Genomic DNA, 13,384 nt, shown 5'->3' on the forward strand with positions numbered 1-13,384 from the left:
GCAATCCACTTGCCTCGGCCTCCCAAAGTGCTGGGATTACAGGCTGAGCCACCAAGCCGGGCCAGTAATCAGTCATTTAAAAAGCCAGCCCATGATCTGTGTCCACTCACTTCACACTGCCCAGAGCTTTTTGAACCAGCTCCACACCCCCAGCTAAAAAGACCAATCCCAGTTGGGCACATGGCTTATGCATGTAATCCCAGCACTTGGGAGGCCAAGGCAGGAGGCTTGAGCCTATGAGTTCAAGACCAGCCTGAGCAGCATAGGAAGACCTTGTCTCTACAAAAAAAAATCAAAATATTAGCAGGACATGGAGGTGCTCACCTGTAGTTCCAGCTACTCAGGAGGCTGAGGTAGAAGGATTGCCTGAGCTGAGGTTGAGGCTGCAGTTAGCCATGATCATGTCACCACATGTGAGAGTCCCACAAAAAAACAAACACTAATAACAACAAAAAAAGACCAACTTCCACCCTGCCAACCCTGCTCCAGTCAACAGTGCATCCTCCCCAACCACAGGCAGGCCGCTGCCGTTTCCAGCTCTGAGCCACGGAGTCATGGCATCCGATGTCCCCTGGGTCTGGAATGTCTCTGTCTCTTCTGTCTAGTCCTTCAGGAACCAGCCCAAGGCAGCATTTCCTATGATTCCTTTCCAAACTCCAGGCTGAGTTAGTTGCTCGTTACCCTAGCTTCCACTGCCCTTGCCACCTGGGTACCCTACACATGCCCAGCCCTCTGCCCACCTCTGAGGAGCCTGGAAACAGGGCCTGCTCTGTATCCCTAGCAAGTCGTCAAGGACCTGGCTAAGCTGATAGGGAAATGGGCTTCTGGGGACTCTCTCTCTCTGTGGAAGTGCTGCCACCTGTGTGGCTTTTTTTTTCTTTATCTTATTATAAATATGTGGGGTACAAGCCATCTGTGTTTCCACTCAGTTCTCCATCCAGATCAGGGCTTACTTACTGCAAATCTCCACAGCCTTTCTAACGGAAGGGGCTCGGTGGGTTGGGGGGACTCTGACCAAGGATGATAACAGTTCTCACTAAGAGGGACACACAGTAAGTCTGTACGTAAGAGCTGGTGTACCTTGATGTCTGGCAGTCACAAATGCCCCCATGCTTCTCCAAGGTAAGCAGAATTTCATCTTTGCTGTCAAATCGAGCAGTAGACTAGTAAAAACAAATAAGAAAACTTAAATGAGCAATCCAAACTACCCCTAAAACTTTTTAAAAATTTACTTCTGCTTTCAAAACACATGAAAACAAATTATCTTTAACTTAAAAGTTTCTTATTAGCATTAACTTAGCAACTTAATCACTTATTAAAATAACCATCCTCTAAAAGAAAAACTTGAAAGACCCTTCTAAAGTAGTCTCAAACATGACAAACTGGACACTGACCGAAAATGCCAATTTTTCCAAAAAGTGAGCAATTCCACTAAGATATTTCGCTTCATATCTTGATCCTGAATTAATAAGAACTAGTAATAGAGAGAAAATTGACAGGTTAAATCAGATGTTCAAAACAGAACGCTTAATCAAGAGAAATCTTTTCAACCTGTGAATATAACTTGATAACCAGATTTAATTATATAAGGGCTGAAACTTGGTAACCCCAAATGAGAAAGGGCTTGCACATGTTTACCTAGTCCAAAGAAGTCACCCAGAAGTCCAGCAGGGAAAGACACTGATTTATTAAAACTCATGGAACACACCGATGGCGGCAGATCGGTGAAGAATCCACGCCTGGGGCAAGGTAGCAAGCAGGTTTATAATCAAAGCAAGAAAATTAACTAGTCAAATTCCCACCTGGTGTTTAAAATTACATTCATTAAACATGACGACTACATTTTGTCAGCAGCTTTCACTTGGTCACCTGCAATCCATGATTCATTACTGGGAATATGCATACCCTAGACCAGCCTTGGCCAGAGGCCACTCCCTGAGGGAGGCAGCGGGAAACAGAATACATTCACTATCTTCATTGTGATGATGTCGGTCAACATTTATGAAGTTGTACACTTCATGTTTGTGGTAGAAAACTTCTGGGACAGAAAAGTTTAACTCTTTTTCCGTTAAGGAAAAAAAAATTCAGCTCCCTGCATATATTTAATTTCACACAAACATACTCTATGAGGCTAAAGCAAATCTGAATAGTTTTCAATGTAAAAATAAAATATAGAAGCTGTTCCTGGGAGTTATTTCTGAACAGAACATATCTCTAATCCTAACATGAACTACAAAAAAAGTAGAGAATTATTATATCCCCCCCCCCCTTTTTTTAAATCTCAGGTAAACGCTGTAGCTGTAAGTACCACTGGCAAGTATCCTTGGGTTAAACAGAAAAAGAGTTTACCAAAAAAAAGTGGGGGGAGAAGAATCCACCCTAAATGTCACCACCAAAATTTACCACTGTTCATACTTTGGTTAGTACATTTTCAGATTTTCTAGCATGCTTCCACTCAGAGTACAACTCTTAATTGACACTAATTCTAACTGACAACTCAAGCACAGACATGCTAAAACCACCCTCATACTACTGAAAGTACTTAAAACCACCCATACACTACTGGCAGTACTTACTTCCTACTGTACAAAATTGTCCAAACTTATTTTGAGATGCCACGCGAAGCCCATTATCCAGAGTGGTAACTCTGGTTTCAAACTTTTCCTGTCCATCGACTGTAGCAAAAATAGGCTTGGGTACTCCAGGTAGGGGAGAAGAGAGGGGAATGTTGGGGTAGGCACCACCACTACTAAACTGTCTGCATGCAGGAGGTCCAAACCTGAAACAAAGAAAGCGGCCCAGTTACAACAGACTGAGACAATGGAACCTGCAATGACCACTCAGATGCAGTCAGTTGCGTTGTGTCTGCATTAAGTCAGCACCCGCTTTTCTAAAGGTTTTATCTCTACACGCCTCAAAAGACAACACAGAGGAGGGATCCTGGCTCAGCCGAGGGAACTGGTTCAGTCCTTTGGGTCTTAATAACCATCTCTAGCCGGGCTCGGTGGCTCAGCCTGTAATCCCGTGCCTTGGGAGGCTGAGGTAAGTGGATGGCCTGAGCCCGCGGGTTCGAGACCCGCCTGGGCCACTTGGTGAGACCTCATCTCTACAATAAATCAAAAAATGAGCTGGGCGTGGTAGCACGCGCCTGGAATTCCAGCTACTTGGAAGGCTGAGGCGGAAGGATCGCCGGAGCCCCAGCAGATCGAGACTGCCGTGGCCAGGAGCGGCCACTGCACTCCAGTCTGGGCGACAGAGTGAGACTCCAACTCAATAAAATAAAAGAAAATAACCATCTCTGTAAAATAGGACTTCCAACAGTAACTCACTCTAAAAAGTGCAGCTGGCACACATACAACACCTAGAACAGCTCTACCCTTCAACAGCCTCACTGAAGACCAGAAAGAAGCCACACCCCCTTGTTAAGCTGGTCTGAAGGCCCTGCCTGACCTGGCCTCCCTCTCTCCCTCTCCAAACTCATCTCCTGAACCCCCACAATCCTTCATCCCTCCCCCGCAAAGCTTCCAGTCACACTGACTCTTAGATCAACTCCTGGAGCACGGGGCTCATCAACCCTTAAAGATTCTGCTCTCACTGCAGAAGGCCTGCCCTTTAACATGGCTACCCCTTCCCAATCTCTTGGCTCACAAGGGGGCATTCCCTCAACAGTCTTGTCTAGTCTTTCCTATTACTTTCTATCACTGAAGCTTTTTTTTTTTTTTTTTTTGAGTTGGAGTCTCACTCCTTTGCCCAGGCTGGAGTGCAGTGGTACGGCAGACTCATGGCCACCCCAATGTCGACCTGCTGGGCTCCGGTGATCCTTCCGCCTCAGCCTTCCAAGTAGCTGGAACTACAGGCGCGCGCTACCACGCCCGGCTAATTTTTTTTGATTTTATTGTAGAGATGAGGTCTCGCCAAGTTGCCCAGGCGGGTCTCGAACCCGCGGACTCAAGCAATTCACTCACCTCAGCCTCCCAAAGGCATGGGAGAGTTGGAGTCTTACTGTCACCCAGGCTGGAGTGCAGTGGTACGGTTACTGCCGCCGCAGCCTCAACCTGCTGAGTTCAGGCAATCCTTCCGCCTCAGCCTTTCAAGAAGCTGGAACTACAGGCACGCACCACCATGCCCGGATAATTTTTTTGATTTATTGCAGAGACGAGGTCTCACCAAGTTGCCCAGGCTGGTCTCAAACCCGTGGGCTCAGGCAATCATCTCACCTCCGCCTCCCAAAATGCTGGGATTATAGGTGTGAGTCACTGCGCCTGGCCTGAAGCTGCTTATTTATTTCAAAAAATTTACACCACCGCGGATATTTTGTTCACGCTATTGTCTGCATCCACTTACTGAAGACAGCAACTCTATATCCCTCAATAAGTGCTATTATGTAGTGAGGGATCAAGACATATTTGTGACCCAAACGAACGTGCCAGCGTAGGAAAAGGCAGGCCTGGCCACTTGGGCGGGAAAAGCGGTGGGGACGGAGACATTAAACTTATGAGGAATCAGCAGGCGAGGGGACACAGCGCAGCAGTCGCGAGCCTAGACTCTGGTGTCAGACAGAACCCTGTGAGTCTGACAGAGCTGAGCCCCCGCCGGCTCAGCCTCCGGAGGGAGCACGCGGCAGCCAAAGGGCAGAGGCAGAGAAGACGGTGGCCTCGGGTAAGGCCCGCTGGCCCGAGAGGTGAGGGCGAAACAGAAACCAGTAGCCAGGGGAGGAGAGACGAATGGGACTGCGCGCCCAGGCTCTAGGCGCAAAGCAGGCAATCGCCCCTGTGGCCTCAGGGACGAGGCTGGTGTCCCTGAGTGAGAGCTCGTCCGACGGGCGCCATATCCCCTACGGAAGCCAAAAACACCCCCGACGCCCTGGTCCCAAGCCAAAATTCGGCTCGCCTTCGGCTCACCTCAGCCGCGAGCGACCCCAAGCACCAGACCCACGCAGCAAGCGTGTCGCCGCGACCACCACAGCCGCCATCTTGGGTCTCCGCCCACCGCTTCTGTCGTCACTTCCGTTTCCGCCAGCGGCACCCCGCCACCCCGGCGTCGGCCAGCGGCGTTCGGGAGCGCGCTTCCGGTGCTCGGAGCGGAAGCAGCCGCGGCAAGAGGCTCGGAGCGGCGGCGGCGGCCGAGCTGCGGGCGTCCGGGGCGGGCGAGCTGGACCGCGGCCCGGCCGTAACCGGGACCATGGAGCCGGCGCTGCCGGGCTAGGCAGTTCCGGCCGTGCCGGACCCGCGGCGATGTCGGGCTACTTGCGCCGCCCAGGCGCCACCCCGCTGTCCCGAGCCCGGAGCCTCGTCATTCCGGACGGTGAGCGAGGCTGGACTGGGCCGGGAGGGGGCGGGACCGGGTGCCCGAGTGCAGCCTGACCGGTGCGGGGCCTGGGGGGTTCCCCTGTGGCCTCCGCGCCTCCTCCTCCAGGGGTCGAGAAGTCCAGGTAGGTGCCGCCTCCGCGCCTGGCGACCAGCACGCAATGAAGTCGCTCTTATTGTCACTTGCAGCTCCTGCGTTCTATGAGCGCCGGTCTTGTCTCCCCCAGCTAGACTGTGAGCGCCCCCATGGCGGGGACCTGGATTCCCACTTCTTCGGCATTCGGCCGACCTTTATGTGTTATGTGCCCAGTCCGGTGCTAGCTTCCGTGGGAGACACAGGTGAGAGACAAGGGCGACAGCCTCGGGAGCCTCCGGTCCCTGCACCGCCTGTAGGTACCTCTGCTGCAGCTTTTACTCGTCCACTGACCCAACAATGAGCACTGAGCTCAGAGTGCCCGGCACTGGGAATACAAAGGCGGAGGGGTAACCCCCGGAGCTCACAGTCTGGCTGTGGGGAGATTCCCCCCAAGACAGACAGTTCCAACACAGGATGATCCGTGCCCAGAGGGAACTCAGGAGACTACCTCCTTCCTCTAGATGGGGGTGGGGTAGGGGTGAGGTCTAGTGAGCCTTCATCCAGTGGGGGGGGGGTCATTGGACACTGAGCTGGAGTGATCCATCTCTCCATAGCCAGGTGGTGGCCTGGTCCAGCTCATCCTCCTTCTACCCAAGCAGCTGTGCTGCAGGTGTACAGAAGGATTTAAGTGGTTACATCAGGGTCCTGGGACATATGAGGGGTATCACAAGGCAGAAGGACACACAGCCCGAGCCCCAGCTGGTTATCGGCCTACTGGGGAGTTTTTTTTTTTTTTTTAATTGGAGTCTTACTCTGTCGCCCAGGCTGCAGTGCAGTGGCACGCTCACAGCCACTGCAGCCTCTACCTGCTGCGCTCAGGTGATCCTACCACCTCAGCCTTCCAAGTAGCTGGGACTATAGGTGCGTGCCACCACACCCGGCTAATTTCTTGATTTATTGTAGAGATGAGGCCTCACCAAGTTGCCCAGGCTGGTCTTGAACCCCTGGACTCAGGCAATCCTCTCACCTTAGCCTCCCAAAGTGCTGGGATTACAGGTTTGAGCCACCGTGCCCGGCCTGGGGGAGTATCTTTAACATCACAGGAAACAGGGCCAGTCAGTGGGAGTCAGACCACCTCTAGGGTCAGTAATTCTGAGGCTTGTTTTTTGTTTTGCTTGGGTTTTTGAATTAGGGTTTCGCTGCATTGCCCAGGCCAGTCTTGGACTGGGCTCAAGCAATTCTCTTCCCTTAGCCTCTTGAGTAGTTGCGATTACAGGGGCATGCCACTACATTCTGCTGGGGCTTGTGCTTTTAAAACTTACAGGTAACGAGAACTGTAAAGACACAGAGAACCAATAGACTTCATGTCCAAACAAAAAAATGTAGTCATGGGAAGCTTCCCATCATCATGGTGGGGTGACAATGTTTCTTTGCAGATTTTGGCTATGGAAAGGGGAAATGTACTAAACAAGGTCCATCAGGAGCCCAGGAGACACGTTTTGGAGGTAGAGTAGTTTGGTAACCCTTCCTTTTTCTCTTTGCCTAACACACAGTGGCAGGTGTGTGTCTGGTGGGGCTGTCGATTTGAGGGGATATATGTAACGTGCCTGGACCACAAAAGAACAGGTGGGGGTAGAATCCCGAGGATTCCATCTTGATCCTGGAGTGGAAGGAACAAGGGTGCGGGGGCAGAAGAACCTGGGCCATGGGGGATGTCAGGGGTGGAAGGTCCTACCTATGGGGCTGGGCCTACAGGAGTCAACTGTACATGCCATGGCCTGGGAGAGGCTTGGACTGCTGGTGGGACACAGGGGCAAGTTGTGGCTTCTTAGGAGACTGGGAAGGAAGTGGGGAGAGAGAAGGAAAGAGTGCGGCAGCTAGGTTAGCTAGGTAAAGAGGTCAGAGAAGGGGTTGAAAGCACTGGCTCCTCAGCTCTGTGGCACCCGAGGAGCTCTGCAAATTCCCAGCACAGGTTGCCCCAAACCAGCGGACTGGGTGCAGCATGGAGGCAACACCAGTAATCTTGAGGATCCCCTCAAGAGGATTCCTAGGGGCTGCACAGTGTGGAAACCACAGGGCTGAGGGCAGAGAAAAAGACTTTCAAGTGCTGAAACAGATCTCTTCTTGCCCCTCAGTTGGTTTTACCATGTCCTGATGCCGCCTAGTCATGGCAGGACGATGAGCATAGCCTTCCCGATTGCCACAGGGTTGTGCTCTGATACGGGTGAGCAGGAAGGTTCCCTTTTACTGCCCTTCAGCAGACTTGATGCACATGCACTGTCTGCTATTTCAGATGACAAGCTTGGAGATCTTGAAGAGGCAAATCCATTCTCCTTTAAAGAGTTTCTGAAAACTAAGAGTCTCGGCCTGTCCAACGAGAGCACGACCAGCAGGACTTACACAAAGGTAAATCTCAGGAGTTGTTGGCGAGAACTCAGAAGTACCTTCGGGGGACGTCTCTTTTCTGATTTGCAGCCTTCCTTCGGAGATTGTGCAAGGGCATGCAGCCTAGCAAGGCAGCTGTTCATGCTGGTGGAGTAATGTGGGGTTAAGAAGCTGTTGGATTCTTCTAGTAGACAGGAACAGGCCTTTCTCAGTGTTCCAGGGTTGGACCTAGAGAGGAAAGCACGTGGTTTCGGTCAGAAGCATGGCCTCCGCTGTCTTTTTAGGAAGCCTCGCGGCACTCCCTGGAACTTGACCACAGCCCCCCAACCTCCCAAGCTGTGGGCTATGGCCTGGAATACCAGCAGCCGTTTTTTGAAGACCCGACGGGAGCCGGCGACCTCCTGGACGAGGAGGAGGATGAGGACACCGATCCTGGCTGGACAGGGATCTACCTACCATCCGCCATGGAGCAGACACACTCTGTCAGGGCCACTTCCAGCACTTCGCCCTGTGGCACGTACCTTTCCTTTTTCTCCACTCCATCGGAGCTGGCGGGGCCTGAGTCTCTGCCTCCGTGGACACTGAGTGACACTGACTCCCGTGTGTCTCCGGCATCTCCGGCAGGGAGTCCCAGCACAGACTTTGCGGGTCATGGAGAGTCCCTGGGAGACAGGCATCTTCGGACGCTGCAGATAAGTTATGAAGCAGTAAGTGAGGGCTCTCATTGGTGCCCTGGCATGGCGTACCCGTCTGAGCAGGGTTCTCCTGAGAGAGCCTGGAGTCACTTTGATTCTTGGGTGGCCCAGGGTTTAGCTCCAGGACAGGACAATTCATGTTATATGAATTCCCTTTGACTTTGACTACAAATGTGAGTGTAACCGGCTAAAAAGACTGTGATGAGTTAGGAGGTATGGCTCTTCTTATGGGTGAATTGGAATAATATCGAGACCCTTAAAAACCCTACACCCTCAGAAAAGGCCAACTTGAGCCATCAGCACAGGAACAGCTTACTAAGTGTTCTAAGTGGAGGAAATGCTTTTATATATATGTATATATATATTTATATGTATATATAAAACTATAATCACTTAAAGCTACAAGTTTATGAGTAAAATTGTAGCCTGTGACCACAGGTCTTTTGAAAATGTACACCTTTACTCACAACCTTTCTCTACTAATGTACTACAGGCTGACCCTCCAGTGACCTGGATATTTCTGTTATTCAGGAGGTTGTAGGTTAAGTGTGGTGGTATGCACCTGTAGTCTCAGTTACTTGGGAGGTTGAGGTGGGAGCATCACTTGAGCCCACAAGGTTGAGGCTGCAGTGAGCTATGAACACACCACTGCACTCTAGCCTGTGTGACAGAGCAAGACCCTGTCTCTTTTAAAAAGTCTTAGAGCTAAATTACAGAAGTGCATACCCCTTTTGAGTTTCTAATGAGAATTTTCTTTCTCTACAGCTGAAGGATGAGAATTCTAAGCTAAGAAGAAAGCTGAATGAGGTTCAGAGCTTCTCTGAAACTCAAACAGAAATGTATGTAAGCTTTTAGTTAGGAGTGCACTCAAAACATCTTCTAATGCCCAGGGAAATACGTTTTTAAATGATCATGAAGTTATCAGAGTCTGGGTCTAGGTTTTATTGTATGTAAATCTTCAGCATCCAGTACATTCCTGGTAAAGGTTTATTGTAAACACTAGACCAGAATCCACTGAACTTGCTGAAGCAGCAGTGCTGGGTGCCCCTCCCTTGCCCCCAGGCCTGCCTCCAAGCACAGCCTTGGAGGCCTGGGACTGCCCTGCCTTCTGTCTACCAGAGGCTTATTCTCTAGGGCAGCAGTCCCTATCCTCTCTGGCATCAGGGACCAGTTTAATGGAAAACAGTTTTTCATAGATGGTGGGGGGATCATCAGGCGTTAGATTCTCAAGGAGCGCACAACCTAAATCCCTCGCGTGCATAATTCACAATACGGTTCGTGCTCCTATAAGAATCTAATGCCACTGCTGATCTGACAGGAGTTGGAGCTAAGGCAGTAATGCAGGTGATGGGGAGTAGCTGAAAATACAGATGAAGCTTTGCTTACTCGCAGGCCTACCACTCACTTCTAGTGGCCCAGTTGCTAACAGGCTGTGGGTGGATACTGGTCCATGGCCCAGGGGCTTGGGGACCCCTACTCTAGGAGGTTCTTAGTGGTTTTTATCTGGTTAACCAAATCAAAGTGTCTTGTAGAAGCATTCTTATAAGCAGCCATGTGGATTTGCGACTCAGGTTTTCTTTGACCAGGGTGAGGACCCTCGAGCGGAAGTTGGAAGCCAAGATGATTAAGGAAGAAAGTGACTTCCATGATTTGGAGTCGGTGGTGCAGCAAGTAGAACAGAACCTCGAGCTGATGACGGTGCGGGGCCTGGCAGAGTGTGGGTGGGGCAGGAGGGCGCTCTGGAGGCCACAGCTCAGGGATGTGGTGGAGTTGGCACAGATGGTCCTCGGAGCTCTCAGGGATGCCAGGGACCGGCGTCCCATGGCATTGCTGTCAAACTCTGCCCAGGGATGGTGACCAGAGGCCAGCAGTGAATGAGGCCATAGCACAGGTTCTGTGAATGAGTCCCCCACAGGCTGTCTGCCAGGGAGGTAGGACATAGGCAGAAGGGCCATGCAGTGCGGCGGCTGGACTGGTGGCCTCCTGCTGCCTGTGTTAAGGCAAGTGTCCTGTAGGGATGTGAGGACATTGGCGATGCTGTTTTTCTTTATTTTTTGGACAACAGAAACGGGCTGTAAAGGCAGAAAATCACGTCATGAAACTGAAACAGGAAATAAACCTGCTCCAGGTAATTGAAGAAAAGGTCTTAGTAGTCGGTTTCCTTTGATTTGTGGGGTCACATCTTTGTGAATTCAAGAAAAAGCCATGAAAGATTCTGCTGGGGTTTGCCCCATGCCCCGAGCATATAAAGGACTTAGACTCAGGACAGCTCCAGCTTGCCACTGGGGCCTTACATAAAGGGAAGCCTTGGGGTATCTGATTCAGCCCTGGCAGGTGCCTGTAGGAGCTCCCTTGTGTGGGGCTGGTGCTGAGCACACCATGGAGCAGGAGAAGGTGTCAGGCCCATCGGCACCCCCACTGAGGCAAGAGCACCCATCCTGAGTGGGCAGGCCCACAGATGAGCCCTGCCTCCAGGGCATGTGACTTCAGTGGTGCTGCCTCGTACTGCTCTGCTCAGTTGCCGATGTTCCCCAGGCGCAGGTCTCCAACTTCAAGCGCGAGAATGAGACCCTGCGCTCAGGCCAGGGTGCCAGCCTGACGGTGGTAAAGCAGAACACTGATGTGGCCTTGCAGAACCTCCGTGTTGTCATGAACAGCGCACAGGCATCCATCAAGTGAGCACCGTGGGGCTGGGAAGGCTTGGAGGGGCAGGGAGAGGTTGGAGTGGACATCTCTGTTCCGGGGGAGCCTGTGGCTCGGGGACAGGATGCTCCAGAAAGGGCCAGGTGTTACGTGGGCCTGGAACCCCCCAGGTTGCCATGTGGACAGACCACAGGCCTTTTAACCTTCTGCCTGCTATGATCTTCCCCCTCTCTGGAAAGTGTTGGCATCAGGACCACAGATTTGAATCCCATTGAGATTTGAATCACCTACAAGACACTAAAATTCTGAGTGAGGGAAATAGTTGTTTTCCTCCTGTTGTAAAAAGCAAATGAATTCCTGGTAGGCCCTTACTGCAGTGCTTGGCATAGTGGCACTCTACTGTCACTGGCAGTGATGACTGTACCTCCCCCGGGCCAACAGGGAAGTCCATTCTGGCAAGTCAGGTACCAGGGTTCCTAGTTTATGGCTCAGCTTTTAAAAACCTGTGGTTTCTGCCCTGATTCCTTTCTTTCCTGCTGCTCTTACTGTGCTGGGTGCTTGTCTCTGCATTTACATTCCAGGCAGCTGGTTTCCGGAGCTGAAACGCTGAACCTTGTTGCTGAAATCCTTAAGTCTATAGACAGAATTTCCGAAATCAAAGATGAGGAGGAGGACTCCTGAGGCCCGCGGGCTTGCGCCCTGCTGGAGTCCTGTGCACTCGGAGGTCGCCACACTTCATGTGAACGTGCAGTTGTGTCTTAACATATGCCGTCTTCACCCAGAGTAAAGTATTTATCGTGAGATACTAATGTCATGACCAGAAACAATATCCTTGGCTACCCACAGTGGGAGCGGCTCCTTCCCTGAGGCATATCTCCCGGTCCCATGCGGCCTTGCTGATGGGATTCCTCTTTCATAGATACTCATGACCTGTTGGAAGGAATTTTTATAAAAGCCAGCGATTTTTTAAAAAATGATCAAACATGAAAACATCAGTTCTCTAATAAGTGCTTTCCACGATCATCCCAGAACATCACTTGCAAGCCAAGTACAGTTGATCGTCCTTGGTTTCATAGGTAGAAAACACTAAGCCATCACAGTAGTGATGGATTCAGCAGGACGCGTGCCTTTTTCCTGTCACTAAAGTGCCCCTCTAGCTCCAGGTCACTCTTAGACCTTTGCAGGGTGGTTCCTGTGGTCTATGGCCCATTCTCCCACCAGGACCCACAGGACCTGAGTCACACATTCCATGATGTGAAGCTGTCTGATGTACCTCTGAGCGTTCAGATTTGGAAAACTGTTTCTGACTGGGGTTTGTATATGTTTGAAGTAGCATTTTGTACAAATGAAGTTGAGAATGTAGGAACTTCAAGTATGTGCAGAGCCTCCTGGGGTGCAGAGGTCTCCGTGCTGCCTTCAAATTGCCCTTCTGCGGAGGGAAGGGTGGGTGTATACTAGATGCCTTTCTGGCTGTTTCCTTGTAGTTGTTATTTTTTTAAACTTTTTTCCCTTCTGCTCAGGTAGATAGCTTTCTTGTTTAAATAAACCCTGAAGTTCACGTGCACTGCCTTTTATTCTGATATGTCGGTTCTCAGTGCTGAGAGTCTCACTGCTGTCCAATGCTTGGGCCTGCATCTCGCTTGTTCTTAACTAGTGATTTGTGCTGGCAAAGCCACTCTTCAGGTCTGTGGCCCTCAGGGTCAGGTCATGGACTCAGATCACTGCTGTCTGGGCCTCCCCAGGGTGACCAACATGTGACAGTTGTGTGGTTGCCTCCCACACACCTTAGGGCTGGACAGATTGGTATCTAGCATTGGGTCACTCTTTGAGACATGGTTGAATTTTCAAACAAGGTGTTTAAATGCCTGGATCCTCCAGCCCTAGCTATAGGCAAAGGTCAGAGCTTTCCAGAAGTCACCATTGAGCGTGTTCTTTGCCTACCCCCGTGCACCACCTCATGCCCCTGGCCTGTTGGTAAAAACCAAGTTCTGGGCTCTGTCATCAGCCAACTTCAGCCAGTGTGGTGTGGTAGGAAAGTGCTGGAACAGGGTTCCCACTGGGTGTACAGGGCAGCTCAAGGAACTCTAGAAGCAGGGCTGGGCTTCAAGGAGGATGGCTTGGGGTGCAGAGCTACCCCGAGACCCTGTGGGAGACAAAGCATCTTACAGGGGGGAGTCATGCAGCAGCCATCAGCATGGTCCCCTTCACTGGCTGCCCCTGAAGCAGCACGGCCACCAAGAGCAGCCTGCAGATGTGGCCCTCACACCAGCCGGCTATGA

The 13,384-nt window shown here is 51.2% G+C and overlaps 2 protein-coding genes across 5 annotated transcripts in view; one reads left to right on the forward strand and one right to left on the reverse strand.

Annotated features, from left to right (window-relative positions):
• Nucleotides 1–5,068, reverse strand: part of PMPCA (peptidase, mitochondrial processing alpha subunit) — a 13,588-nt gene extending 8,520 nt beyond the window's left edge. The window contains exons 1-4 of one of the 2 annotated variants that reach the window (XM_008049210.1): nucleotides 4,902–5,062; nucleotides 2,577–2,779; nucleotides 1,395–1,474; nucleotides 1,081–1,163 (exon numbers count right to left, since the gene is read on the reverse strand). In XM_008049210.1, coding sequence (XP_008047401.1) covers nucleotides 1,081–1,163; nucleotides 1,395–1,474; nucleotides 2,577–2,779; nucleotides 4,902–4,972 — 437 coding nt within the window. In that variant the 5' untranslated portion in view covers nucleotides 4,973–5,062. Of the gene's footprint in view, nucleotides 1–1,080; nucleotides 1,164–1,394; nucleotides 1,475–2,576; nucleotides 2,780–4,901 lie in introns of both variants that reach the window. The other variant, XM_021708125.1, reaches the window with a different exon arrangement.
• Nucleotides 5,048–12,669, forward strand: SDCCAG3 (serologically defined colon cancer antigen 3). 3 transcript variants are annotated; one of them, XM_008049207.1, is made up of 10 exons: nucleotides 5,048–5,304; nucleotides 5,496–5,645; nucleotides 6,819–6,887; nucleotides 7,676–7,788; nucleotides 8,052–8,474; nucleotides 9,228–9,301; nucleotides 10,049–10,160; nucleotides 10,528–10,590; nucleotides 10,998–11,137; nucleotides 11,687–12,669. In XM_008049207.1, the coding sequence occupies exons 1-10, from the start codon at nucleotides 5,235–5,237 to the stop codon at nucleotides 11,784–11,786; spliced, it is 1,314 nt and encodes a 437-aa protein (XP_008047398.1). In that variant the 5' UTR covers nucleotides 5,048–5,234; the 3' UTR covers nucleotides 11,787–12,669. The 3 variants fall into 3 exon arrangements, with proteins under 3 accessions (XP_008047398.1, XP_008047399.1, XP_008047400.1); XM_008049208.1 differs by lacking the exon at nucleotides 6,819–6,887; XM_008049209.1 differs by lacking the exons at nucleotides 5,496–5,645; nucleotides 6,819–6,887 and having other exon boundaries at nucleotides 5,235–5,304.
• Nucleotides 12,670–13,384: the final 715 nt, after the last annotated feature.

This window comes from Carlito syrichta, unplaced genomic scaffold (genome assembly GCF_000164805.1).
Source record: "Carlito syrichta isolate Samal-C Ts95f unplaced genomic scaffold, Tarsius_syrichta-2.0.1 Scaffold130732, whole genome shotgun sequence".
Lineage (NCBI taxonomy): Eukaryota > Metazoa > Chordata > Mammalia > Primates > Tarsiidae > Carlito > Carlito syrichta.

Excerpts from the sequence above, each read along its gene's own strand:
- SDCCAG3 (XM_008049207.1), top strand. The coding sequence starts at position 5,235 with ATGTCGGGCTACTTGCGCCGCCCAGGCGCCACCCCGCTGTCCCGAGCC. Across the intron at positions 5,305-5,495 it reads GAGCCTCGTCATTCCGGACG|CTCCTGCGTTCTATGAGCGC; the intron begins GTGAGCGAGGCT and ends TGTCACTTGCAG. Across the intron at positions 5,646-6,818 it reads AGCTTCCGTGGGAGACACAG|ATTTTGGCTATGGAAAGGGG; the intron begins GTGAGAGACAAG and ends GTTTCTTTGCAG.